This window comes from Nicotiana tabacum, chromosome 18, assembly GCF_000715075.1.
Source record: "Nicotiana tabacum cultivar K326 chromosome 18, ASM71507v2, whole genome shotgun sequence".
NCBI classification, from domain to species: Eukaryota; Viridiplantae; Streptophyta; class Magnoliopsida; order Solanales; family Solanaceae; genus Nicotiana; species Nicotiana tabacum.
The window spans coordinates 68,630,975-68,658,259 of NC_134097.1; the positions used below are offsets into that span (position 1 = coordinate 68,630,975).

The window sequence follows — 27,285 nt, forward strand, 5'->3', positions numbered from 1 at the left end:
TTGATGTATACTTTCAAGGTTAAACGAATTTAATAATTAAACATAAAAATTAATATGATACCTAATTAGTGATAAGTTCTATTTAATTTTAGATTATCGAAATACCACTTCAAATTTGAAAAAGATATAAAAATTTAATAAATCTTGACATATGAACATGGAAGAACAAAGAAATTGATGCACTTCAATAACACTTGATAAGAAAGTGATCATATAACCCATTATTTAAGGTTAATAAAAATGGAGTACTTCATGTTCTATTAAATATTACATTCCATAAGAGAATCCCAAATATTTCTAGAATTTTTGTAAACAAAATTCTATATAAAGTCTTAAAAGTATATATAAAAATTATATATTTATATGTCGGATTGATTCAAATTTTTTTACTCAATACCAAACCAAACCTAATTGGGGTTTTTAATGGGTTTGATTTGATTTTCAGTTTGGCGTAGGTTTCCGGTTCGATTTGTACATCCACACACAAATTGACCATTGTGTATATCATTGAAGTATTTCTTGATCCTTTACTCCTAATGTTTTCTTTCGAAGGTTTGCAATAATAAACATTTTATATCTGACAGCTAACAGCTTGTTTGGATGGTTGTTACATATCGTTTCATAATGTATCGTATCGTATTGTATTGCATTGTACTGTATTGTTGGATGGATACAATGTTTGGATGGATTGTGTCATTTGCCGTCGTTTCATGGTATCACGCACCAGTAACATGATGAATAAACTTGCAGTATTATAAAGAAAAATTATGATACAGTATATAAAAAGGTAGGGTAAATGATAAAATAAATTATTTAATAATAATGAAGAGTGAGATTGAGAGAAAAACACAAGGAAACGACGCGATCACGCCAAATCGGTCGTTACATAAAGTAGCACATTTCATCGTTACGTAACGATGTATTTAACGATACGATACAATAAAATTTAAGTAACAATCAAAACAAACATTGTATTTAACAGCTTGTTTGGATGGTTGTTACATATCGTTTCATAATGTATCATATCGTATTGTATTGTACTGTACTGTATTGTTTGATGAATACAATATTTGGATGGATTGTGTCATTTGCCGTTGTTTCATGGTATCACGCACCAGTAATATGATGAATAAACTTGCAGTATTATAAAGAAAAATTATGATACGGTATATAAAAAGGTAAGGTAAATGATGAAATAAATTATTTAATAATAATGAAGGGTGAGATTGAGAGAAAAACACAAGGAAACGACGCGACCACACCAAATCGGTCGTTACATAAAGTAGCACATTTCATCGTTACGTAACGATGAATTTAACGATACGATATAATAAAATTTAAGTAACAATCAAAACAAACATTGTATTTAAAGTAACAATACGATACGATACAATATATAACAACCATCCAAACAAGCTGTAAGATTTGAGGTAGATCACGATATAATAATATAAAAAATCTGAGTTGGAGATAGTAGATGCAATGCAATGTTTATAGGGAATTTACCAGTTATGTCAACCCACAAGCAAGTTAGTACAAAAATTAATTAATTCATAAAATATTACCAATATTAGCCAATTAGTTATTTATAGCAAAAGAAAAATCAAAATTTTGCTTTCTTTTGAGTAGGTGTTATTGGAATAGATTGGATGTGTCTTAAGGAGTTTAAATCTCAGTTTTGGGATGATTTGGTAGAGTTTTGAGGTGGTTTGAATTAAAAATTCGAAGTAGAAGATGAACATGGAAAAAGATGATATGTATATCACACAGTGTATCATTTTTGTATCGCATATGTATCATATTTGTATCAAATGTGTATCACATGTATATCCAAGTATACTTGTATGTGAGATACATGTGTGATACGTATTTGATACATGTATCACAGAAGAATTTTTTGGACTCGATTTTAAATACGAATTTTTATACCAAATCAGTCCAAATCACATCTAATCTTCTTCAAATTTTGTATATTGATTCATCCATATGTTTTCAATGAATTTCAACCAAAGGCAAATGTGGTGTACTATAGACGGGTTCAACTAAACCCAATACTTTCGACGCAGGATAAAAATTTATATGTTAAAATTCAAGAAAATTACAAAAATAGTAGATATGAACCCATAATTTTAAAAGTATAATGGGTTCAACGCCAAAAATATTAAAAGTTGAACCCATAGAGTTTATAACCTAGATTCGTCTCTGATTTCAACCATATCCATTGAAAAATGTCCCTTTTATTTTAGATTTTTGGAGTCTTGTATCTATTTTTTTGTATTTCATTACCTTGTTTGTCATCTCATCCATGAAATTTTCTTTCCATCTTAAATCTAATGTTGTTGATCCCGCTTAAAAATATGGAAGGAGATCTTGTGTGTGATTCTTGGAGAGAGAATTCTTATTTATTTGGTTCTTCAATTTTTGTTTGCATTTGGCTAGTTTTGGTAAGTCTATGATTAATGGTTAAAATTTAGTAAGCTAGAACTTATTTGAGACATTTCCGTAAGATTCCCATATTTATATAAAAATTGCACAGGGCGCCCCCATTTAACCTATACCCATATTTTTAAAATTATTTAACCTATACCCTAATTTTTACAACTTCAGGCGCCTCCTTCTTCCTGCTACCTTTACACTCCTTTCTTTGTTAGTCTCTTAGAACATCTTGTTTTTAATAATGTGATACTTCGCTTCATCATTTGTATTTGTGCGGATGCTTACATCACAATGCTTGGGGTGAACTGCTTTTCTCTGTGCTTTTCATGTTTATTGTTTGCAAAATTTATGATTTAGATACTGTTGGCAATCTGATTATTTTATAATAGTATTTTACTATGAAAGAATAAGGTGATTATTTATCTAGTATGTTAGAAAGCTTTTTCAAAAACTTTAGCTTGTATAGCGCTGAAGTTTTTACAAATGAACTAAATAACTTCAGCAACTTCTGCTGAAGTTTTTGAAAAAAGCTTTAGGACAAAACTAATGAATCCAGGACAAAAAAAATTAAGCTTATTTATTACTGAAGTTTTTACAAATGAACTAAATAACTTCAGCATCTTCTGTTGAAGTTTTTGAAAAAGCTTTATGACAAAACTAATGAATCCAGGACAAAAAAACTTCAGCTTTTAGTGCTGAAATTTTTACAAATGAACTAAATAACTTCAGCATCTTTTGCTGAATTTTTTGAAAAAGCTTTACGACAAAACTATTGAATCCAGGACAAAACTTCAGCTAAAACATGCTGAAGTTCAGCAAATAGAGAACAAAACTTCAGCTAGTAGAATGCTTAAATTCAGTAATTACAAGCATGTTTAGCTGAAGTTTTGTCCTGGATTCAATAGTTTTGTCGTAAAGCTTTTTCAAAAACTTCAGCAGAAGATGCTGAAGTTATTTAGTTCATTTGTAAAAACTTCAGCACTAAATAAGCTGAAGTTTTTTTTGTCCTGAATTCATTAGTTTTGTCATAAAACTTTTTCAAAAACTTCAACAGAAGATGCTGAAGTTATTTAGTTCATTTGTAAAAAGTTCAGCACTGTATAAGCTGAAGTTTTTGAAAAAGCTTTCTAACATACTAGATAAATAATCACCTTATTCTTAGATAATGTATTACTACTATAAAATAATCAGATTGCCAATAGTATCTAAATCATAAATTTTGGAAACAATAAACGTGAAAAGCACATAGAAAAGCAGTTCACCCCAAGCATTATGATGTAAGCATCTGCACAAATATAAATATAAATGATGAAGCGAAGTATCACATTATTAAAAACAAGATGTTCTAAGAGACTAACAAAGAAAGGAGGAAGAAAGGAGTGCACAGGTAGCAAGAAGAAGGAGGCGCCTGAAGTTGTAAAAATTAGGGCATAGGTTAAATAATTTTAAAAATATGGGTATAAGTTAAATGAGGGACACCCCGTGCAATTTTTACTTTTGTGTCTCCTCGTCCTCCAGAGTGGGATCGGCATCTGTCCTTCAAATTTAAACATTTGCTTGGGGAATGTTGCAGCAAGCATCAAGTCAAGCAGATGATAGTAATTCTTTTCCACTTTAGTCGAGATCAAGAACTATTTGGTTACAGATAGAAAGAAATTTAAGTTTTTAAAATTAGTCAGTGAAATCTCAACCTTTTCTAACTAAATAAAATTTATAAAAAAGTTGGTATTTCATAGTGAGTTAATACTTTAAATAAGTGGGAAGTTTATTTGCAGTTTTGACAATTCTGCTTAGCCAAGAAGAGACCATGTTAACCAAACCTCAGGTTTTAGTGCATGGACAAAGGAATTTTTTTAAGCTATTGAAAGTGTAACATAGAAATGGTTGAAATTTTGAAAGTTCCTTGATGCTTGCCATAGACTCTATCATTTAGAAAGAAAGGGTTGTGGCACCCAAGGTTATGGACTAGTGCTCAATAAGGTAAAAATACTACTCCATGTCATTTCTTCCTATCTGCCTAAGATTATCAAAAAGTAGAAAAAAAGAAGGTTGTCCTCCATCCTGCTGAAGAAAAGAAATAGAAATATGGTAAACTCAGTCCAAACTGAAGAAGACAAGAAAGCCTTTTTACTGCAAGAATATGATTACACCATTACAAATGCAAACATAAAGGCGCTAGTGACACAGTCAGATGCACAAGAGATTCAATTCAAGTGCATACATACAGTTATAAATGCCAAACTTGCAACATGGCAGCATTTAGAAAACTTCAGCTACCTTGGTCGCAAGAATGCGTTCTCGTCTTTCTACATACCCAAATGGGAACCAACCTGCATTCCCCTTGCACTCACCTTCAGCCCAACCATTGTTTGACACCTTTTCCGGAAACAAATAAACCAATTTCAGAAAGGGGAAATAATCTCAAACAACCAGTGATCACTTTTGCCAAAGAAGATCAGAATACACAACATAAATGATGCGAGTGTAACAAAATTGACATTGCATTAAGTGAAGAACCGGCAAGTAATCCATTCAGAACCTCTTATAACGGGATCCTTCAGGAATTATAACAAAAGAATTTACCGAAAATGGGTACTCAAAAACTGTAAGCTAGTGCTAGACAACCATGACTATACATAATTACCAGTTGAAGAAAGCATGGTGCTAATGCTAAGTACCGTATTCCAGATGCACCATGGCAGTAGCAAAGCCAGGAATTTACTCAAGGGTGTTTAAACTTGAAAGAAGTGAAAATATTCTCCGAGAAAGAGTGTTCAATATATGTTATATACCTCTAAAATCTAATATTTTACATATATACGCAATGTAATTTTCTGACGAAGGGTGGTCAGTTGACCACCCTTTATAGCATGTAGCTTCGCCCATGCACCATGGTCACAAAAAGTTCATCAACTTATCAGAATGGATAATGATTTTCTGTCAACCAGATACTCATGCGGAGGGGTTGGAGATTTGGGGGTAGGGTATTCGCATGTACTGTGACAACGAAGCATCAGAAAGAAAAATATTACTGATAACATTAGACAGAGAGCTAAGCTTACTTTTCGAACAACTACATAGTCACCAACTGATAATGTGAGCTCTATGTCTGACTCAGCTTCATATGGGTGTACGACCTGCAGTAAGAGACGTATAAACAAATAAAAAGCTAGAATTAAGTAAAAAACACAGAGAGTAATCCATCATGTTTATTGATTCATAAGAACGCGAGAGAGAGGCAAAGTAACCATCACCTCAGCCAAGAAATAAGTTTTCCCATCTATGGATCCATCATATGACTGAGAAGCAAGTCCACCATTAACTTCAGTATAAGCTGGGGGAGGAGGCATCGGATTATAACTAGGAGATGCTTCAATTCTTTGACGCTCTGACATCATCTATGCACTCAAAGAGCATACATCAATCCCCAACATTTAAAAGTGATAAACCAGTCAGGAGACTAGATGTAAAACTACTAAGATACGGCCAACAATTTTGATAGAGAAAGAGCGCACCTCTACCTCAAGCTGATCAAGGATTTGCAGAACTCGCTGATGATAATGACGCTGTGCCTCAACCTTGAACAAGAAATGAATGAAGGCGCTTTCTATGGAGATCTCTGATTGAAAAAGGAAATAACACTGAATTACAGTAGTAAAACGAAACAAGTATTACCATGGCTACGAGCCGTTGGAGTGTTAACCTCTGTTGTTGAGCTTCAACAGCAGTCATGGCAGCAGAAGCTTCTTTTCCCAAAGTAGTCATGTTTGACTTTAGGTCCTTAAGTTTTGCTTCAGCAGCTTCCAGCCTTGATGCACTTTCAGGATTACCATTGGATTCCCTCAATTTAGCCTGTCGTCTGGAAACTTCGATAGCCTGATTTATTCCAAAGAAGGTAGGCATAACTACAGAAATTCAAGATATAATGCAAGTAACTCAGTGATACATGACTAGATATCAATTTATAAACGATAAGTGGCAATAGTTTAGTCAATCAGTCAAATAATGAACGACGCCTTAGTTTCAAATATTAGCTATAGTTTAGTGTGAGCACGTGATTTTTGCTTCACGAGACAATCGCTCCAAAAGAAATAAAAAATAACAACAATTGATCCCGTTGTACAATTTTGAGATTTTTACATGGCACTTCGTTAATTGTTTATGACTTTGGCCCATTTTTACTTTATTAAAACAAAATACAAAAATGTACGTGTCATGCATGATCTGAACCGTAACATGGTTGTTAAATAGAAAAGCATGAACAGGCATCTTTGCCCATGATTTTGTTTTGTTTAATTTTTACCTGTTTTGAATCATTTTAATGTGTGTGCAAATAATTGTATTAGGTGTTTATTTTAATTTGATTTTACTTAGTTTTGTATTTTTATAATAAAAGAAAAGAAGAAAAAAAGAAAGAAAAGAAAAGACCCCTTCCGGACTTGGGCCAATTTGTTAAAATTGGCCCAACAAACTCAGCCCAAAACCCAGGCCTGCCCGGTCCAGACCATCTGATGCCCAGAGAATCCAAACGACATCGTATTGATACAGGTTGATCTGGGCCGTTGATCTCAGATTGATCAACGGCCAAGATCAATCCCCGTAACCCACCAACAAACCCGACCCGTCTCACCCGGACCGACCCCAAACCTTTATCCTTGAAACGACGTCGTCCCTGGTTAGCCAAAGGATCCTGGCCCTTCATCTCATCTCATCCAACGGCCAGGATCCATTTGCTCACTAACTATATAAACTCCTAACACTACCCTGCCCCCCTATCCAAACCCCAGCCTTCGTCGTCCTCACCACAACCCCCAAACCCTAGAGCCGCCCTAGTATCCCCCACCATGAAAACCGGCGGCATGAACGCCGGTGACCTTCCCCTTAACACCATAGAACCCCCTTGACGTCCTGAACCCAAATCTACCAACCACATACCTCGAATCCTATCCCACCTTCTCGAATCTTCATTTGAAGATTCGAGTCGGAACCTAATCTACACCGATCTGCCTTGAAATCATACCAGACACTCCCCAGACCCCCCTCGTGACCAAACCATACTTGGTTTGGTCCGAATCTAACCAGGGAAACACGAATCCCAGATCTAAGTTTTTGAACTCTAGTTTTCCCTGTGCATGTTCCGTGCTTTGTTCAAACTGAAGAGATTAAGGCCTAATGGACCTTAATCGAGGTGTTTCTCATCCGAGAAACACTTCGTTTAAAAGTCCATTCAACCTTAAAGAAGGTCCGTTCAAACACCAGTGGATTTTTCTGATTTGTTCCTTAAAAAGCTTTAAGGTGAGTTAATTTTCTTTTCTTTATTTTCAATTCGTATGTTTGTGTGTTGTTAAAGGCCTGTCCGCATGGCCAAACTTTTTGTTTTGTGTTTTTGAACTGCTATTGTCCACCTTGGCCGAACCTCTGTATTCAGTCAGTTTCTTTCTTCATAATGCGTGTGTATAAATGTATGTTCAATTGAATCCGTAACTGGTCATTCATTTAGTTCTTAGGGCCTTTCTGTTTGACATTGCAAAATGAACCCCTTATGTGATACTGTTAAATGTCTGATTTTTTGCTACGATTGTGTATGTTAATGCTAATATAGTCGAGTCGACATGTGTCGTCAATTAGTTTCAACTGTCCGAACAATAACAAATCGAGTTGCTTCTGTTGAACATTTGCCTGAATCAATTAAGAACCAAGTCCTGTTAATTATAGTCGTTAATATGATTTCAGAAACCTAAGGCTTGGTCTGTAACTGAAATCTGAGTTGATGGCATGTGCACTTGTGCACAGCATGTGCATTGTGCACAGCTTGTTTTCCTGCATAAAAAGGCTTTTGATTTTAAAAATGGTTTGACAGCATATGCTGTCAGATATATTCTACTGCCCATATTTGCTTTTGGTTAATAAAATGGGAAAGTTTAAAGCTGCCAGGAGAATGATGGGGTTTTATATTTAATTAGCTAAAGTGGAACTGAAAAGAAAAGGGCACATGGGAGGGGTGTTTGATATACTCTAAACAGGCTGTTAAAAGGGGAAGGTGAAGGCTTATAAGAGGAGGACCTGGGGACACAGGGAGATGGACGGAGATATACAGAGGGATTAGAGATAGTCATATACAGAATTAGAAAAGGGGCTGATAGAAATAGAAGAGGAGGAATACAGGATTGAGAGATAGAAATACACACACGCACACAAAAGGAGGACAGAAGGAGAAGGGAAAAGGAAAATAGATAGACTGTGAGGAATTCTTTGAAAGAGAGAGCTGGAATACACATTGAGAGATAGATATACACACACAAACAGAAAAGTTGGGAAAGAACTCTGTTTGATAGCACAGACAGACAAAAACTAGAAATTGCATTCTTAGTTGCTGTTTTGATTTCACTGGTCTTGATATGTTGTCCAACACTGATTCCTTCTAAATCCAACTGGGTCTGTTGTTCGTTTGTTGGTCTATTCTGAGATTTGGTCTAGCTGGGATCTAGATTCTACCCCAATTGTTTCATTTGTTGCTGCTGCTGTTACTCTGATTCCTGTTGCTGCTGATTTTCCCTGTTATTCTCCTCTTCTTCTTTGCATTTCAGCCTTCCAGGTACACATTTCGAATCCCGTATTGATGTAACTGAAACAATTCGAAAGCATGAAATGAAAAGGGTTGAAGAAGTTCAAGTATTTGTTGTGATATTCATGGTACACTAACGGGTCTGTAAAAAATTTTGATTAGTTCATAATTCAATAGTTTGAAAGCATGTACTGGTACTTGACTGGGTTTAGCCCCTTTGTGTTTTAGTTTGGTAGTTGTTTGTTAATACGGGGTATGTATACTCCAATCTTATACAATGCTGTTTATGTTTCATTTAATCTTTTTTTGGTTCCGTTAGGCAGTACATAGGGTCACGCTCAAAGTCCCATTAGTAACAATATCCAGTAACTAAATCCTTTAATCTAGTCCAAATAAGTTCAGTTAAGTTCAAATTAAGAAATGTTCGGATTAAGTATTGCATTTCATCTATCTCATATGTGATCTTTTGTTCGACCAGGGCATTTTTCCTAAGGCATGACGTCTTTTACTTTAAAAGTAATTAATCAGAAACTGATAGGAGTTTGGTTTAGGCCAAAGTATATATTTCAATTATCATACATTTTTCTTTCTTCTATCTCTGGAAATAAAATAATAGAAATGTGTCACTGTAGGATACCCTTCTAAAAATAATGAGACGAGCCTCGCCTAATAAAAAATGCAAATTGCGGGGCCCTTAACAACTAATCATGATATTTAGAATTCGGGCTAGGCCATTCAGTGAATCTCATGGCCTTCTCAAAAAATAATAACGCGCTAGACTTTTCAGGCACGGCTTAATTAAATCATATTCTTAAATTCGGGTGCACATTGATGTGACCCAAATCCGAATCTCAACGAAGTCCGAATGTGTCGACGATCACGGGTGCATTGATTGTGACGTGGTTCGACGTGCATTTTCACGACGTTGCAATTCTATAAAAATAAATGATAATAATAAAAGCGGTATAAATCTAATAAAAAGCACATAAGTCACAACATGTATTTAAAACAGATATTTAGCCATTATAACAATTTAAGCGACCGTGCTAGAACCACGGGATTCGAGGATGCCTAACACCTTCCCTCGGGTCAACAGAATTCCTTACTTAGAATTTCTAGTTCGCAGACTTCATTTGGAAAAGTCGAAAATTTCCTCGATTTGGGATTCAAGATAAACCGGTGACTTGGGACACCAAAAGCCAAATCTTTCCCAAGTGGCGACTCTGAATTAAATAATCCCATTTCGAATATTGTCACTTAAATTGGAAAAACTCCCCTCGCGCATCTTACCCCTCGGGGCGGGCGCGCAAAAAGGAGGTGTGACAGCTCTGGCGACTCCGCTGGGGAATATGAACCCAGAACCACTGGTTCAGGGTTCAAGAATTCGAGCTTAGAATAATTGTTATATTTGGCTTTATTATCTGATCTTTATTACATGTTTTGACATAACATACTAAATGTTGTCTTTTACCGCTTTGATATTATCTGAACTGCATATAAACTGTGCCGAACCCTTCTCTCTTCACCTCCGGGGAGAAGCTCGCTGGTCGAGACTCCTTATTCTGTTAGTGTCGATACCTGGAATAAGAAAGAGGACGGATAAGTTACGAAGCCGGACGGCCTTTTGGTTCCCGGTAAGTTGCCCCTCCTCGACTCGAGTTGTCCGCTCGGGTACACAGTCTAGAACAAATACCAAGGTTTAAACCTAGTATAACTCGACTTCATGCCGGATCCCTAGTAGGAACGCTTATTTGCATAATGTTGCATTTGACTTAGGGGACTCAACACAGGGGTTGGGTCCGTCTAGGACTAGCAACCTGAAATGAAAAGACCATCTTGTTGCATCCTATTTGTTTCCGCGCATTTATTTGTCTCGGACATGCATGTTACCTGACTTTGGAGTATTTGAAAATAAAAAAAAATAAAAAAAAATATCAGTGTATAGGACTAATTTTCTACTTTGAAAAATAGCAATGCCCAATTACCGTCAAAACGCTGTTGAAATTTTGCAATAATAAAAGGTGAAAATGTTTTATTTACTAAGAAAAAAAAAAAAAAAAGATAGAAAAATAGTCTTTTGGAAATTTGTTTGTTGAAAAGGAAAGAGTTTTGTTCTAAAATAATTCGGTTAATTGGGCCGAACTACGCGGGTCTGATTCTCACCGGGTGTGAGATACGTAGGCAAACCTCATCGGTTCCGGCCCCAATTTTCAAAATCAAAAAATATATATTTCCCTTTAGTTCTTTCTTTATAAATTTTTCCTTAGAAAACATAAAAAGAAAAGAAACAGAAAATAACATAGAAGTTTCTTTAAACTCAAATAAAAAAAAAAGGTCTCTTTCTTTCTGAAGTCTTTCATGTAAAATAATGTAATAAGAATTAAAAACCAGCAATAAAAATCCAAAAAAAAATACTCTTTGCTTTTAGTCTCTTTTTTTGTAAAATGTTTTTTTTTTAAAATAAAAAAAATATATGTATATTTGAAAATTTGAATTTCGAAATATTAGGATTCTTCTTTAGAAGTGATTTTGTAAATAAATAAAACTCAGAATTTCACATCGTTTTCTTAAAAGTCCCTCTTTCAAAATTTGAGGGGCAACATCATAATAATCTTCCGTAGAAAAGGTAAAAAAAAAAAAAAAAAAACAACCAAACATATTTTCTTTTCTTAATAAATTTCCAGAATTCAATTCAAAAGCAAATAAATTTTTAGAAGTCTTTCTTTAAAATAATAAAATAAAAAAAAAATAAAAAAAAAAAAACAAACAAAAAAAAAAATTTCTTTCTTCTTTAAAGTATTCCTTTCAAAAATTCCAAATCTTTTGAGCCCTATGCTAAATGAACACTTGCTTCTTTATTTTGTTAGTTTCGAACTACATAATGATCTGATTCACGTAGGCATCGTGATACGTAGGCAATCCTCATCGGATCCGGTCGCATTTCTTTTACTGCAAAATAAAAGAAAAACAAAAAAAAATAATAATAATAAAAAGGGGGAAGAACTGATAAGAGGAAAAATGCCGGAATGACGCATGCTCTCGTAGCAAACATATAGTAATCCACTTAACTGTATAGGTGCATCATGCCCAACGTGAGATTAACTATCCGTTGTTTGCTGCAAATTAACCGTGCCCTTGTCGATGAGTATATCCAGGGTTTTTGGAAAGACGGTTGGTTTGGTGAAAGTCTGGCCTCGCACTCATACTTCACGAGGTCAAGGAGAAGTGTTCAGCTACCTGTTGTTAGGACCAGAAGTAGTACTCACACTTACTTCACCAGGTCAAAAGGCAGTGTAGAAATGTCTTCAGAAATTCCATTGCAAACAATCTCTGTTTCCGAGGAAAGCTCGATCTCAGCCGTCCTCACACCTGAGTCCGCAACTGCGGAGGAAAATAGAATCCTACGGCTCCGCATGTTGGAAATGCTGGATGACTGGAACAATGGGAAAGAGCCGCCAAGTGTCATCCCCGGATTCCCTGAATTATTCTCCAGGTCAAGTGGGACTTCTAATGTCCCCATAAATTACCCTGCTACCCCATTTGGTTACCCAGCCACCTCCGCCTTCTCTGCCGGATCACCTTCTGAGCCTCATCCCCGAATGTCGGCCACTGATGCAAGCATGAACATCTTTACTGCATCGCCTTGCCCGGCTACGGCACAGCCTGCCATATACAAGCCAAGCTTTGACTCCTCTTCTTTTACATTCCACGCACCATCGTTCTCAATGGAACCAACTAGGTTCGCTACCAGTACTAATCCGCTACCGCCTCAGTGCGAGCTCGCACCAGGGCAGGATCAGAACCCCAAAGTTGTAGAACAAAATGAGATTGCCAAGAGAATGAGAAGCCTTGAACAATGTCTGAAGAATATGCAAGGATTGAGCGGACAAAAGAGCGTCTCTTACGCCGACCTGTGCATGTTCCCTCACGTGCACCTGCCAACGGGTTTCAAGACCCCCAAGTTCGAGAAATACGATGGGCACGGTGACCCCATTGCACATCTTAAAAAATACTGCAATCAATTGCGGGGAGCCGGCGGAAAAGAAGAGCTGCTAATGGCATATTTTGGAGAAAGTTTGGTGGGAATCGCTTCGGAATGGTATATGGACCAGGACATATCTCGCTGGCATATATGGGATGATCTTGCCAGAGACTTCGTAGGGCAGTTTCAATATAATATCGACATCGCGCCAGACAGAAATGCTTTGTCAAACTTAAAGAAGAAACCCTCGGAAAGTTTCAGAGAATACGCCATCAAATGGCGTGAGCAAGCGTCAAGGGTAAAACCTTCCATGGACGAGATAGAGATGGTCACTACTTTTCTCCAGGCTCAAGAGTCCGACTATTTCCAAAACATGATGTCAGCAATGGGAAAGCCTTTCGCAGAAGCGATTAAGATTGGAGAGATGGTGGAGAACGATCTGAAAACGGGAAGAATTTTGAGTCAGGCAGCCATAAGGGCAACCTCCCAAGCCGTCCAAAGCGGGTCTGGAGGAATGGCAAGAGGGAAGAAAAAAGAGGAAACGTCCATGACAGTGGCAGAGGTGGGAGAATATCATAATCCCGGGCTTTGTTCTTCGGAAAGAACCTCGCAACAGTATTTCCCCCACCAAAATGCGACCTACGCTCCTCAGCCCTACATGGTCATGAGCACCCAGCCTTATATCCAGCGGACACAACCAGTCAATCGGGGGCAGGCCCCACATCCTAGGAATCAGCCTCCTCACCGAAACCACTACAATCCTCGACCTCCTCAAAATAATTTCCGTCCTCGGGAACCACCCAGGAAACCCAACTACACACCAATCGGTGAACCCTATTCTACCCTATTCCCTAAGCTTGTCCAAATGAATTTGTTGCAGCCCATACCACCAAACGGGCAGAACCCGGGATCACCATCATATCAGCGGGGTGTCAGATGTGCATACCATTCAGGGGTAGAAGGGCATGACACCAACGACTGTTGGACATTGAAACAAGCTGTGGAGGATTTGTTAGACCAAGGGAAGATTGTGTTGAGAGATGAGGATATCCCAAATGTGACCAATAATCCGTTGCCCGCCCACAACAACGGGTCGATAGTTGGGATGATTGGTGAAGACGAGGAAGTTGGTCCGGCACTTAAAGCCATAATCGCTATTGCTGATACAGAAAAAGGACCCAGGGTAACTCCGGAGCCAGAAAAAGGAATAAGTGATGTATTCAAGCAAGCCTCCATGGTATGGGGGACGATCAAACAACCTCGGCCGAACGAGCCAGTGTTTGTCGGACGCATACCACAGGAACCAAAATACAACAAAGAGGGAGACGATAAGGTGTCCCCGCTCGACGAGAGCGAGGAAATATGTGAGGCGACAAGGGAAGAGCTATGCGAAATACACATGGTCCAGCCAGGAGAGGGCACTAGCACCGTTGAAGTATCGTACATGGGACCAAGCACCTAGTTTCAAAACTAGAAGGCTACGCCATTCTTGATCAAACGGAAGTCCTAATAAACCTGCCTTGCCACATTCTCTGCATTACGAATTACCCCAGAGGGTGACTCAGATGTTTTCTTCATTTTTCGTGTTTTTAATTTCCTGAATGTCAACCTTTTCTTTATCTTCCCCAAAATGCCAAGAAAAGAAATCATGCTTGATTACTCACTTTCTTCTTCTATGTTTTCTTTTGTGTTCTCTTCAATTCTGATGAATGCAGCTTTAAATAACATGACATGTTTGCGGACTTCATGGCCGGATCACGAGAACCCGATCAGATTTCAAATAATGAGTCAAAATTTGAGATATAAAGAATTTGAAAAGTAGGAACAACTAAAGAAAAGTGGTTCATGGTTTGGAAAATGTCCGTCACAAAAGCAGAGTTTGAGAGCAGTAAAAGGATTTAGACCCGTACAGAATGATAACCTTAATGATTGCGGTTTGACACGAGCAATTGTACCAAGAAATAAGGGTCCATACGTCATCAAAAAATGTTACCAAATGGAGCATTTGTATCTGGGCGACGTCGGAAGAAACGACGTCAGCTTTGCTTGGAAAGCAGGTGCAGTGATATGTCTAAATCACTCTAGCGATATCTTTGCACAGTTTGAGATGACGAAGGCTTTCATTCTCGCTACCCAAACACTATCAACCCTTTGCAAACCCATTTGAGCTGGTTACTCTTCTTTGATTACCCTCTTTGGAACCTGAAAAATAAAATTGAATGAAAAAAAAGAGAGAAGGAAGAAGAAAGAATTGGAAGAATGAGGAAATATATACATAAAAAAAAAGAAAAAAAAAGAAAAAAAAAGAGAACCTGAACTACGTTTGACTTGATTCCGAAAGGATACGTAGGCAACCTCTCCTTGGGGTTCAGTCACACCAAAACAAAAATCCAGGAATTCCCCCGAAAGTAAAACTGGGGCAGAAGTTATAATAATTCAGCAATAATCCCACCCAAAAGGTTCCAAAGTTGTAGTTCAATCCACATTCTTTTTACCCCAAGCCGTTGTCCAAGTCCTTCTGATCAATCAGCAAAGCGTTTCAAAATGGGAAGATGGAGTTATTTGGGTCCGATATAACAAAATGAGGAGAATAAAATGAGAGAGTTTCGTCGGTGAAAACCTTTGGGCACCGTGAGGCGACGCGAGAAGGGAAATCGAAAATGAGAGAGCTTGTTTAGTAAAAAACTCGCAAAGAGTACTAGCAGGCGACAGTAAGAAGAGAAATGAGAGAGGTCAACTAGCGAAAACCCGCAAAGGGTGTTGTCGGCCGAAAAGATGATTCCACCTCAGAAAGTCCTGGCAAGGTTCCCAGGCTTTGAAAAATATAGATCTGTTTTGATTCATGAGGAAATGCAAGTTCTCAGAGGTCGGGCATCTAGTCCAAAAGGCATGTCATGTCAGTTTGAAACTGGCATACACTCCAGATAAGTCATTCTTTCCCCCGAAAGGGGCTTTTCTCTTTAAACTCATATGTTCTCCTTTACATGGTTTTCTTTGATCTAACTCTTCATTCCGTAATAACCGCCAAGAAAGGTGGCAGGACCGGTTTTACAGGGCTCCGTCTGGCAAGAGTCAAATAAATGTACGACCTCAGTGGCGCGTCAGTCCCATCCCGACTGGCCACGGTAGTTGATTTGCTTCCAAAACCGACAAATTCCCGCAGGATATCCCTTATTACAAATCCCCCATGAAATCTCCCCTTGTACAATTCCCCAAGGAAGTCCCCCCAGCACATCCCCAACAAGTTTGCTAAAAAAAAAAATCCTCACAGAGTTTGCATTGGACAAATCCATACGGAGTTTCCCTTGTACAAATCCCCACAGAGTCTCCCTGATAAAATCCCCACCAAAATCACCAAGCAGAACGGGACGAAAAAGCCAAAGCCTTATAAGGCAAATCATCACAAATCTGGGAACGCAAGTCTGAGTAGTCCAAAGGGTTTCACATCAATGGCAGAGTTTGTCGACAAGAATCAGGCTAAGACAAAGCAATTGAAACGATCAAGGCCCCCAAAACCAACCGCCATTTTCAAACTGACAATGTTTTCTTTGTGTAGGAAATTGAGACAGGTGCGACCCAAAGTAGCCATGCATGAAGCTGGTGTAACCCAAAAGAAATGGAGCACACAAGCATCGAAACAGCCTTGCAGCGGGAAAACGACCAATGGTAAGTTTCCCCATATTTTCTTTCGTACATTTCTGATGAATCCTCCCGGCATAACCCGATGAATTTTTTCGGCATAACCCGATAAACCTTCCCGGCACGATCCGATGAATCCTCCCGGCATAACCCGATGAACTCTTTCGGCATAACCCGATGAATCCCCTCGGCATAACCCGATGAATCTTCCCGGCATAATCCGATAAACCTTCCCGGCATAACCCGATGAATCCTCCCGGCATAACCCGATGAATCTTTTCGGCATAACCCGATAAACCTTCCCGGCATAACCCGATGAATCCTCCCGGTATAACCCGATGAATCTTCCCGGCATAACCCGATGAATCTTTTCGGCATAACCTGATAAACCTTCCCGGCATAACCCGATGAATCCTCCCGGCATAACCCGATGAATCTTTTCGGCATAACCCGATAATCCTCCCGGCATAACCCGATGAACTCTTTCGGCATAACCCGATGAATCCCCTCGGCATAACCCGATGAACTCCCGGCATAATCCAATGAATCTTCCCGGCATAACCCGAGGAATCCTCCCGGCATAACCCGATGAACTCTTTTCGGCATAATCCGATAAATCCTCCCGGCATAACCCGATGAATTTTTTCGGCATAACCCGATAAACCTTCCCGGCACGATCCGATGAATCCTCCCGGCATAACCCGATGAACTCTATCGGCATAACCCGATGAATCCCCTCGGCATAACCCGATGAATCTTCCCGGCATAATCCAATGAATCTTCCCGGCATAACCCGAGGAATCCTCCCGGCATAACCCGATGAACTCTTTTCGGCATAATCCGATAAATCCTCCCGGCATAACCCGATGAATCTCCCGGCATAACCCGATGAATCCTCCCAGCATGACTCGATGAATCTTTTCGGCATAACCCGAGAACTCTTTTCCATGTAATCAGCATTAGGGTTTTAAACCCTAAACTGAACTTTTCCTTTCAGCCAGCATTAGGGTTTTAAACCCTAAACTGAGCTTTTCCATGCAATCAGCATTAGGGTTTTGAACCCTAAACTGAATTCTTCCTTTGTTCGGCGTTAGGGTTTTAAACCCCAAACCGAACCTTTCCCCAGCTAGCCGGTGTTAGGGCTCCAACCCTGAACTGAGCATGCATATCCTTTTTCATCAATTTTATGAACTTCCTGGTGCATAATTAACGAAATTTTCCTAGTGAAACTGGGGCAGAAAATTTCGTTCGTTTGTTTGTTTGTTTTTCCCGCAGGTCTAACCTCGAGCCACACGAATCGAAATGACCCACGAGATGAGTCTCAACTCAAAATCAAAGAAGAAAAGAGGTGTCCCAAGATTCGGAGTAAAAGGAAGGCGGATTGACTCCAGCATTTAATTAAGGTCCTGAACCCTGCCAGTCGCGCCTCACTCAGTATCCCAGAGATTAAACAAGTCGCCGCAACTCGCAAGCATCAAGATTCAGATCGGAGTCTACAAGCAGAATCAGCTAAGACCCAAGATCAAGTCGTAAAAGAATCATAGATAGGAATCTTGTAACTAGCAGTTGACATGCATATAAGTAGTTAGTTCAGTTTCCAATTATCGTTTGGTTGTAATAAGGCGGTCAGTGACGCAGCAGTGACAACAGCAACAGCAGTAGCAGCAAGCATTGAAATCTCATGGTAGTCCCAGCTACCAAAACTTCCCGAACTACATTGACCTGATTCCTGTTTAGCCCAGGATATGTAGAAAATCTTTGAGGCAAGATTCGGTCAGATCTTTCAAAAATGTGTTTCACACGGAGTAGTCCATAGGCAAAAATCGCTCATACACGCTCACTTTATCTTTGCGCGAAAACTCTTCGTGTTTCCGAACAAAGAGGGGCAGCTGTGAGCACGTGATTTTTGCTTCACGAGACAATCGCTCCAAAAGAAATAAAAAATAACAACAATTGATCCCGTTGTACAATTTTGAGATTTTTACATGGCACTTCGTTAATTGTTTATGACTTTGGCCCATTTTTACTTTATTAAAACAAAATACAAAAAATGTACGTGTCATGCATGATCTGAACCGTAACATGGTTGTTAAATAGAAAAGCATGAACAGGCATCTTTGCCCGTGATTTTGTTTTGTTTAATTTTTACCTGTTTTGAATCATTTTAATGTGTGTGCAAATAATTGTATTAGGTGTTTATTTTAATTTGATTTTACTTAGTTTTGTATTTTTATAATAAAAGAAAAGAAAAAAAAGAAAGAAAAGAAAAGACCCCTTCCGGACTTGGGCCAATTTGTTAAAATTGGCCCAACAAACTCAGCCCAAAACCCAGGCCTGCCCGGTCCAGACCATCTGATGCCCAGAGAATCCAAACGACATCGTATTGATACAGGTTGATCTGGGCCGTTGATCTCAGATTGATCAACGGCCAAGATCAATCCCCCGTAACCCACCAACAAACCCGACCCGTCTCACCCGGACCGACCCCAAACCTTTATCCTTGAAACGACGTCGTCCCTGGTTAGCCAAAGGATCCTGGCCCTTCATCTCATCTCATCCAACGGCCAGGATCCATTTGCTCACTAACTATATAAACTCCTAACACTACCCTGCCCCCCCTATCCAAACCCCAGCCTTCGTCGTCCTCACCACAACCCCCAAACCCTAGAGCCGCCCTAGTATCCCCCACCATGAAAACCGGCGGCATGAACGCCGGTGACCTTCCCCTTAACACCATAGAACCCCTTTGACGTCCTGAACCCAAATCTACCAACCACATACCTCGAATCCTATCCCACCTTCTCGAATCTTCATTTGAAGATTCGAGTCGGAACCTAATCTACACCGATCTGCCTTGAAATCATACCAGACACTCCCCAGACCCCCCTCGTGACCAAACCATACTTGGTTTGGTCCGAATCTAACCAGGGAAACACGAATCCCAGATCTAAGTTTTTGAACTCTAGTTTTCCCCATGCATGTTCCGTGCTTTGTTCAAACTGAAGAGATTAAGGCCTAATGGACCTTAATCGAGGTGTTTCTCATCCGAGAAACACTTCGTTTAAAAGTCCATTCAACCTTAAAGAAGGTCCGTTCAAACACCAGTGGATTTTTCTGATTTGTTCCTTAAAAAAGCTTTAAGGTGAGTTAATTTTCTTTTCTTTATTTCAGTTCGTATGTTTGTGTGTTGTTAAAGGCCTGTCCGCATGGCCAAACTTTTTGTTTTGTGTTTTTGAACTGCTATTGTTCACCTTGGCCGGACCTCTGTATTCAGTCAGTTTCTTTCTTCATAATGCGTGTGTATAAATGTATGTTCAATTGAATCCGTAACTGGTCATTCATTTAGTTCTTAGGGCCTTTCTGTTTGACATTGCAAAATGAACCCCTTATGTGATACTGTTAAATGTCTGATTTTTTGCTACGATTGTGTATGTTAATGCTAATATAGTCGAGTCGACATGTGTCGTCAATTAGTTTCAACTGTCCGAACAATAACAAATCGAGTTGCTTCTGTTGAACATTTGCCTGAATCAATTAAGAACCAAGTCCTGTTAATTATAGTCGTTAATATGATTTCAGAAACCTAAGGCTTGGTCTGTAACTGAAATCTGAGTTGATGGCATGTGCACTTGTGCACAGCATGTGCATTGTGCACAGCTTGTTTTCCTGCATAAAAAGGCTTTTGATTTTAAAAATGGTTTGACAGCATATGCTGTCAGATATATTCTACTGCCCATATTTGCTTTTGGTTAATAAAATGGGAAAGTTTAAAGCTGCCAGGAGAATGATGGGGTTTTATATTTAATTAGCTAAAGTGGAACTGAAAAGAAAAGGGCATATGGGAGGGGTGTTTGATATACTCTAAACAGGCTGTTAAAAGGGGAAGGTGAAGGCTTATAAGAGGAGGACCTGGGGACACAGGGAGATGGACGGAGATATACAGAGGGATTAGAGATAGTCATATACAGAATTAGAAAAGGGGCTGATAGAAATAGAAGAGGAGGAATACAGGATTGAGAGATAGAAATACACACACGCACACAAAAGGAGGACAGAAGGAGAAGGGAAAAGGAAAATAGATAGACTGTGAGGAATTCTTTGAAAGAGAGAGCTGGAATACACATTGAGAGATAGATATACACACACAAACAGAAAAGTTGGGAAAGAACTCTGTTTGATAGCACAGACAGACAAAAACTAGAAATTGCATTCTTAGTTGCTGTTTTGATTTCACTGGTCTTGATATGTTGTCCAACACTGATTCCTTCTAAATCCAACTGGGTCTGTTGTTCGTTTGTTGGTCTATTCTGAGATTTGGTCTAGCTGGGATCTAGATTCTACCCCAATTGTTTCATTTGTTGCTGCTGCTGTTACTCTGATTCCTGTTGCTGCTGATTTTCCCTGTTATTCTCCTCTTCTTCTTTGCATTTCAGCCTTCCAGGTACACATTTCGAATCCCGTATTGATGTAACTGAAACAATTCGAAAGCATGAAATGAAAAGGGTTGAAGAAGTTCAAGTATTTGTTGTGATATTCATGGTACACTAACGGGTCTGTAAAAAATTTTGATTAGTTCATAATTCAATAGTTTGAAAGCATGTACTGGTACTTGACTGGGTTTAGCCCCTTTGTGTTTTAGTTTGGTAGTTGTTTGTTAATACGGGGTATGTATACTCCAATCTTATACAATGCTGTTTATGTTTCATTTAATCTTTTTTTTGGTTCCGTTAGGCAGTACATAGGGTCACGCTCAAAGTCCCATTAGTAACAATATCCAGTAACTAAATCCTTTAATCTAGTCCAAATAAGTTCAGTTAAGTTCAAATTAAGAAATGTTCGGATTAAGTATTGCATTTCATCTATCTCATATGTGATCTTTTGTTCGACCAGGGCATTTTTCCTAAGGCATGACGTCTTTTACTTTAAAAGTAATTAATCAGAAACTGATAGGAGTTTGGTTTAGGCCAAAGTATATATTTCAATTATCATACATTTTTCTTTCTTCTATCTCTGGAAATAAAATAATAGAAATGTGTCACTGTAGGATACCCTTCTAAAAATAATGAGACGAGCCTCGCCTAATAAAAAATGCAAATTGCGGGGCCCTCAACAACTAATCATAATATTTAGAATTCGGGCTAGGCCATTCAGTGAATCTCATGGCCTTCTCAAAAAATAATAACGCGCTAGACTTTTCAGGCACGGCTTAATTAAATCATATTCTTAAATTCGGGTGCACATTGATGTGACCCAAATCCGAATCTCAACGAAGTCCGAATGTGTCGACGATCACGGGTGCATTGATTGTGACGTGGTTCGACGCGCATTTTCACGACGTTGCAATTCTATAAAAATAAATGATAATAATAAAAGCGGTATAAATCTAATAAAAAGCACATAAGTCACAACATGTATTTAAAACAGATATTTAGCCATTATAACAATTTAAGCGACTGTGCTAGAACCACGGGATTCGAGGATGCCTAACACCTTCCCTCGGGTCAACAGAATTCCTTACTTAGAATTTCTGGTTCGCAGACTTCATTTGGAAAAGTCGAAAATTTCCTCGATTTGGGATTCAAGATAAACCGGTGACTTGGGACACCAAAAGCCAAACCATTCCCAAGTGGCGACTCTGAATTAAATAATCCCATTTCGAATATTGTCACTTAAATTGGAAAAACTCCCCTCGCGCATCTTACCCCTAGGGGCGGGCGCGCAAAAAGGAGGTGTGACATTTAGTAATAAAAAATGTTAGCATACTGACTGGAATGATTAATGTGGAAGACAACAATAGGTGGATAGAGAGAGAATACTTCAAATGAAAACACGTCTCTTCTTTAAAGTTACCTGAGCTTCAGCTTCCTGCCTCACTCTATCATAGCGCTGAGCAAGATGTCGAGCATCCTCCAATGGAGCTCCCACAACCATTGCTCTTAAAGGCTCAGCAACCTGAAGTTTGAAACTTAATCAAGAATTTAAGACAAATTCCATACTTAGCTTACTACTTCATGAATGAATTAATTACAAAGAAAGATCTAAGTCATCTGATTAGAAAGCTCTTTGTGGCACTGCTCGCTTGGTTACAACTAAGAAGGGAAATCTAGCTTATATACACAAAGTCCAGAACATCTGGAAGATGAAATGCAGGTTACAAATAAACAGCTATGGTGTTATTGTGACAATGAAAACTACTAATAATAGGACATTCATCATATCAAGAAAATAGAAAAAGATGAAAGGAAACAAATGATTGTCTACAAAAAGTCAGAACATATATCTCATCAATCTTAAACTAGGCCAACTTAATAAAAATTACCAAGATACTGTTTTGACCTTTAGATTCGAGTTGTAGACATTGTAAGCTAATTTAGCTAAGTTTTGTTGGTTATTTGTAAGACTGCTCACCTGCACTTTTCCAGGCACAGGTAGCTGAACATAAACAGTTTGCTCACGTGTACTCTCCAGCCTCATTTCATTGTAAAAGTAACAATATTAATTTTTACATGAGCTGCATTTAACTGAATTTTCTGTCGTATACGACAATACTCTAGTATTCACTATCTAGCAATACTTCCAAGACAAATAAAGCAAAAAGGAAAACACAGAAGATATAGTAGCTAGATATGATCTAAGCAAATTTATGCATAATATCAACTTATCAAAATATCATTGACTCCAAAATTTCGTAAAGTAACCATTAAATCACAATCCACCACTCTATAGATCACTTTTTTCTTTCTTATTTTTTCCTAGTGCAGCCTGAACCAGCACCTCTCATTCCTTTGCACAGAAAACAAAATTTGATGAAACACACATGATAATGAAGAAGGGCTTTCAATAGATCCAAACCTGTGTCCCAAGGGCTTTCAATAGATCCTCACGTTCCTTCTCAATTTCAGCTTGAGCCCTACTATAACTTAATGCTGCTTTAGATAATGTATTGCCACTTGTACATGTATTTTCAGCCCCATATTTTCGGCTATCATCTGCCAACCTAGTACCTAAAAAAGGAATGTATGTAGGACCTTAGTGAAAAAATAAGCCTTAGAGATTACACACATACGTAAGAAGAAATTTCAGTGACTGACCAATTTCAATTTGCTTTGAGCCACTGATGATGTAGCCTTCAACACCTCGGACAATGTCTCTTTGGAAGTGCTAGTGATAGAACAGGATACAAAGGATAAAGAAAAAAAAGAATCCAAACAAGACATTTAAAAATGGGGGAGTTTTGTCAAACCTTGCCAGCACGAGTAGAAATGTACAGCTTCTCGAGTGTTTGATGTTGTTGCAACTCTACTTCATCAGTAACACTATTATCTTGGCCACCCAGTCCACTAGCAAATTGTTTGAAGACAGCCTAAGAATAAAAATAGCAAAGAATCAACAAAGACCATCGTTTACATACACTAGCTTGAGGGGGAGTGTTAAAGAGTTAGTATGTATAGTAGTATGTAAAGTGTTTCACATTGGTAGAGAAGGGCTTAGTACTACGTAAATACCCCATATAAATACTTAAATAGGGCTAATGTAAGACACAAATGAACACAAGAGGAATTCTTTCTTCCCATGTCTTAAACTCTTAACATATTCAATGTACAGTTACAACAGAGCAAGGATTTACGAAGGTGCTCACCTGCATCTAAACTGATGCTACTTGATATTGCTGTCGAGGACCTTCTCCTTCCGGTTAGAGGCAGATCCATGATTTAAGCTTTATGGGTTCAACCTTTAAGGTTCTTAAAATTAAAGGTATTGTATTTTTAAAGTTATGGGTTCATACCTATATTTTATTACAATTTTAGTGGATTTTTACACATGAATTTATGTTCTGTGTCAAAAGTATTGGATTCAGATGAACCTTGTACTAACACGTTGCATCCGCCTCTGCTTCCGATGGAGGGCCGCCTCTATTCGGTGGTCACAGGGATGTTGTTGGTGGTTAATCACCGAGTTACAAAGTTAAAAGATGAATCAGATTTCATTCTCGTGTCTCAAAGACTGAGGCTAGCTACGATGGATTCAAAGCTAAACTATGAGCTTCAACTCTTCCTTACCGGAAAGAGAAGGTCCTCAACTGCCACATCCTCTTCCTTCAGCAATTGCTATCAAAGATAAAGACAGATTAATAGAACCACATTTTTTCGTTCCATTTATAAATCTGGAATCCCACTACTAAGTGCATCTTTTGGGAATCAAATGCTCTAGATTATTCACTCCTACCCTTCTTGTGTCAACCCATGATCCTAACCCCACAGAAAAAAAAGAGAGAGAAAAAGAAGGGATCTTTGTACAAAAAATAAACAAATTAGAAGAAAAAGAATCCGGCGAACAAAAGTGAAGAGCTAAAACTAACTGTTCTTCCTAGTCACAAAAGGAAAAAAAAGAACAGCTTGAAGAACATACTCCTCAAGAACAAAGAGTCAAGAGTACAGTTAGGGTTCATTTCTTCACTTATAGATATGGAAAAACTGGTATATATACAAAGATAGAAAGAGGGAAATTACATGTTGTTGTTTGGCAACTTGTTCTCTGAGCTTAGTAGCTTGTTTTCTGATTGCTTCCATTTCCTTCACACCCACCACAGTCCACAGCAGTCAGCAGTGAGAGTGGTGAAAAGAAGAGGGAGAGTTGTCTCAACTTTCTGTTTCAAAAAATGTGTCGGAACTCAATTCTTGTTACTTTTATTTGAAACTTGTTGGACTCCGTACTTGCTTCTGTTTGACTTGTCACTTTTTCGCCCGTGATCTCACTTGTCCTTAATTAATTTTCTCCGAGTAAGTTCTTAAGTTCTGATTTTGACCTAACTAATTTCGGGCCATTTAGACAATGTACTCATTCCATTCACTTTTTTTTTGGTTAAAAGGAACGTTGTATTTATATGCTAGTTAACAAAAAGAACCACATCAGGGACATTATTGGAGTATCGCAATGATTCTATAGTTGTAAAGTTTAGCATGATTGTATTTAAGTTACAACCCACAAAAGATCTAACTAGTTCAGTTCCTAGGATGTTTGCCCAAAATACATTATTGACAAACATCGGAGGAACTGATAATGTCATAGATTTGTTTAAAAATATCTCCTTTGTTGTTTCCTTGGCCACTACATCAACTACTCTGTTCTGCTCCCGGTAGATGTGCCTCACTACCACGTTGCCCATCCTTTGGATGATTGACCTGCATTCACAAATTAGAGGGTCATAAATCAGACTTCCATTCAAAAGCATATTGATTGTTTCAGCTGAATCAGTGTTTATTTCTAGCGGTACTAAATGTTTTTGCTCCGCCAGTTGTAGACCTTGTATGAGGGCCTGAACTTTTGCCCTTGTGTTTGTTGTTTGGGGGATATTGTCCATGTAGCCCAATATCCAATCACCATTGTGGTTTCTGAATATTCCCCCTAAACCACATATTTCTGGGTTCCCACTTGCTGCTCCATCTGTATTCAGTTTGTAAGAACCTCTAGATGGAGGTTCCCATTTTAACAGGATCTAGTGAGTTACCTTTGCTGAGTCATTCTTTGTAAGCATAAGGTATTCAGTTGCTTTAGAGATTGTGTTATTGGCATTAATGTGCTCTTTCTTGTTATTGAATACATTGTTATTTCTGGTTAACCAGATGTGCCACAGACAAAAGGGAATGAGGTTGTCCCAACAGATGTAGTTGTTGAAAGGGACATTTTTGAGAGAGTTCCATGTTGATTGCCATTGGTGGCCATTGAAAATCGGAGCATTATTTGAACCATTTCCTAAAGATTTGGATAGAATTTCATTCCAAAAATGGACAACATTAGGACATTCAAAGAAAATATGGGCAATCTTTTTTTGCCCATTGTTACAGTATTAACATTGAGGGACGTAGTTGATTCCAATAGAGTGGAGGAAACTCCTAGTTGGAAGTATCTTATGGGTTAGGAGCCAGATGAAGTATTTGATTTTGTTGGGGGCTTGTAGATTCCAGATCCATTTGAAGGGGCCTTCCTCTCCAGAATGGATACTGGGTGTAGTCCTGCTTAGGAAGGAGTAAGCAGAACTGTTTGAGAACTGGCCATTAGGAGTCAAATCCCATATAAGATTATCATCCTTAGTTATAACATGGGGGATGAACACAGAGTTCAACAGGTTCAGAGTATTTGGGGGAATGTTAATGGACAAAACTGATGTGTCCCAATTACTCAGGTTGTGGATTGAGCTAACCTTGGCTTCAAGGTCATTTTGGGTTAAAGGGCCCTCAATCATCTGTCTGATTGCTGGTTGATTAGGGATCCAAGTGTCATTCAAGAAACTGACCATATTTCCTTTGTGGACTATCCATCTGCTTGTTTTGTTGCATATCTCCCAGCCCTTTAGAATGCCCTTCCAGGTTGGAGATTTTAGGTGTTTAGGGTGTCTAAATGCTCTAACTGGTCTAGACATGTTGCAATATTTGTGGATGAGAACTCTAGTCCATAGACTATTGGTATTCTTATAGGTTCTCCATGTCAAATTTGTGAGGGAAGCTTTGTTCTTGATACTAGCCTTTTGGAGTCCTAGCCCTCCCTCAGCCTTGGTCTTAGTGACTACCTCCCACTTGATTAGATGTAACTTCTTCCTTTCAGGGATGGTGCCCCAAAGGAAGTTTCTCTGAATTCTATCAATCTGATTAGTGATTTTGGTGGG

General features: G+C 38.5%; 1 protein-coding gene across 3 annotated transcripts; it reads right to left on the bottom strand.

Moving 5' to 3' along the window:
• Positions 1-4,541: 4,541 nt before the first annotated feature.
• LOC107778360 (SH3 domain-containing protein 2) lies at positions 4,542-25,301 on the bottom strand. 3 transcript variants are annotated; one of them, XM_075236959.1, is made up of 10 exons: positions 25,133-25,301; positions 23,866-23,985; positions 23,714-23,783; positions 23,475-23,626; positions 22,473-22,574; positions 6,112-6,312; positions 5,958-6,014; positions 5,691-5,834; positions 5,499-5,573; positions 4,542-4,812 (listed from the first exon to the last, which is right to left on the bottom strand). In XM_075236959.1, the coding sequence occupies exons 1-10, from the start codon at positions 25,190-25,192 to the stop codon at positions 4,696-4,698; spliced, it is 1,098 nt and encodes a 365-aa protein (XP_075093060.1). In that variant the 5' UTR covers positions 25,193-25,301; the 3' UTR covers positions 4,542-4,695. The 3 variants fall into 3 exon arrangements, with proteins under 3 accessions (XP_075093060.1, XP_075093059.1, XP_075093061.1); XM_075236958.1 differs by having other exon boundaries at positions 5,952-6,014; positions 25,133-25,298; XM_075236960.1 differs by lacking the exon at positions 25,133-25,301 and adding an exon at positions 24,262-24,398 and having other exon boundaries at positions 5,952-6,014.
• Between the last annotated feature and the right edge of the window lie 1,984 nt (positions 25,302-27,285).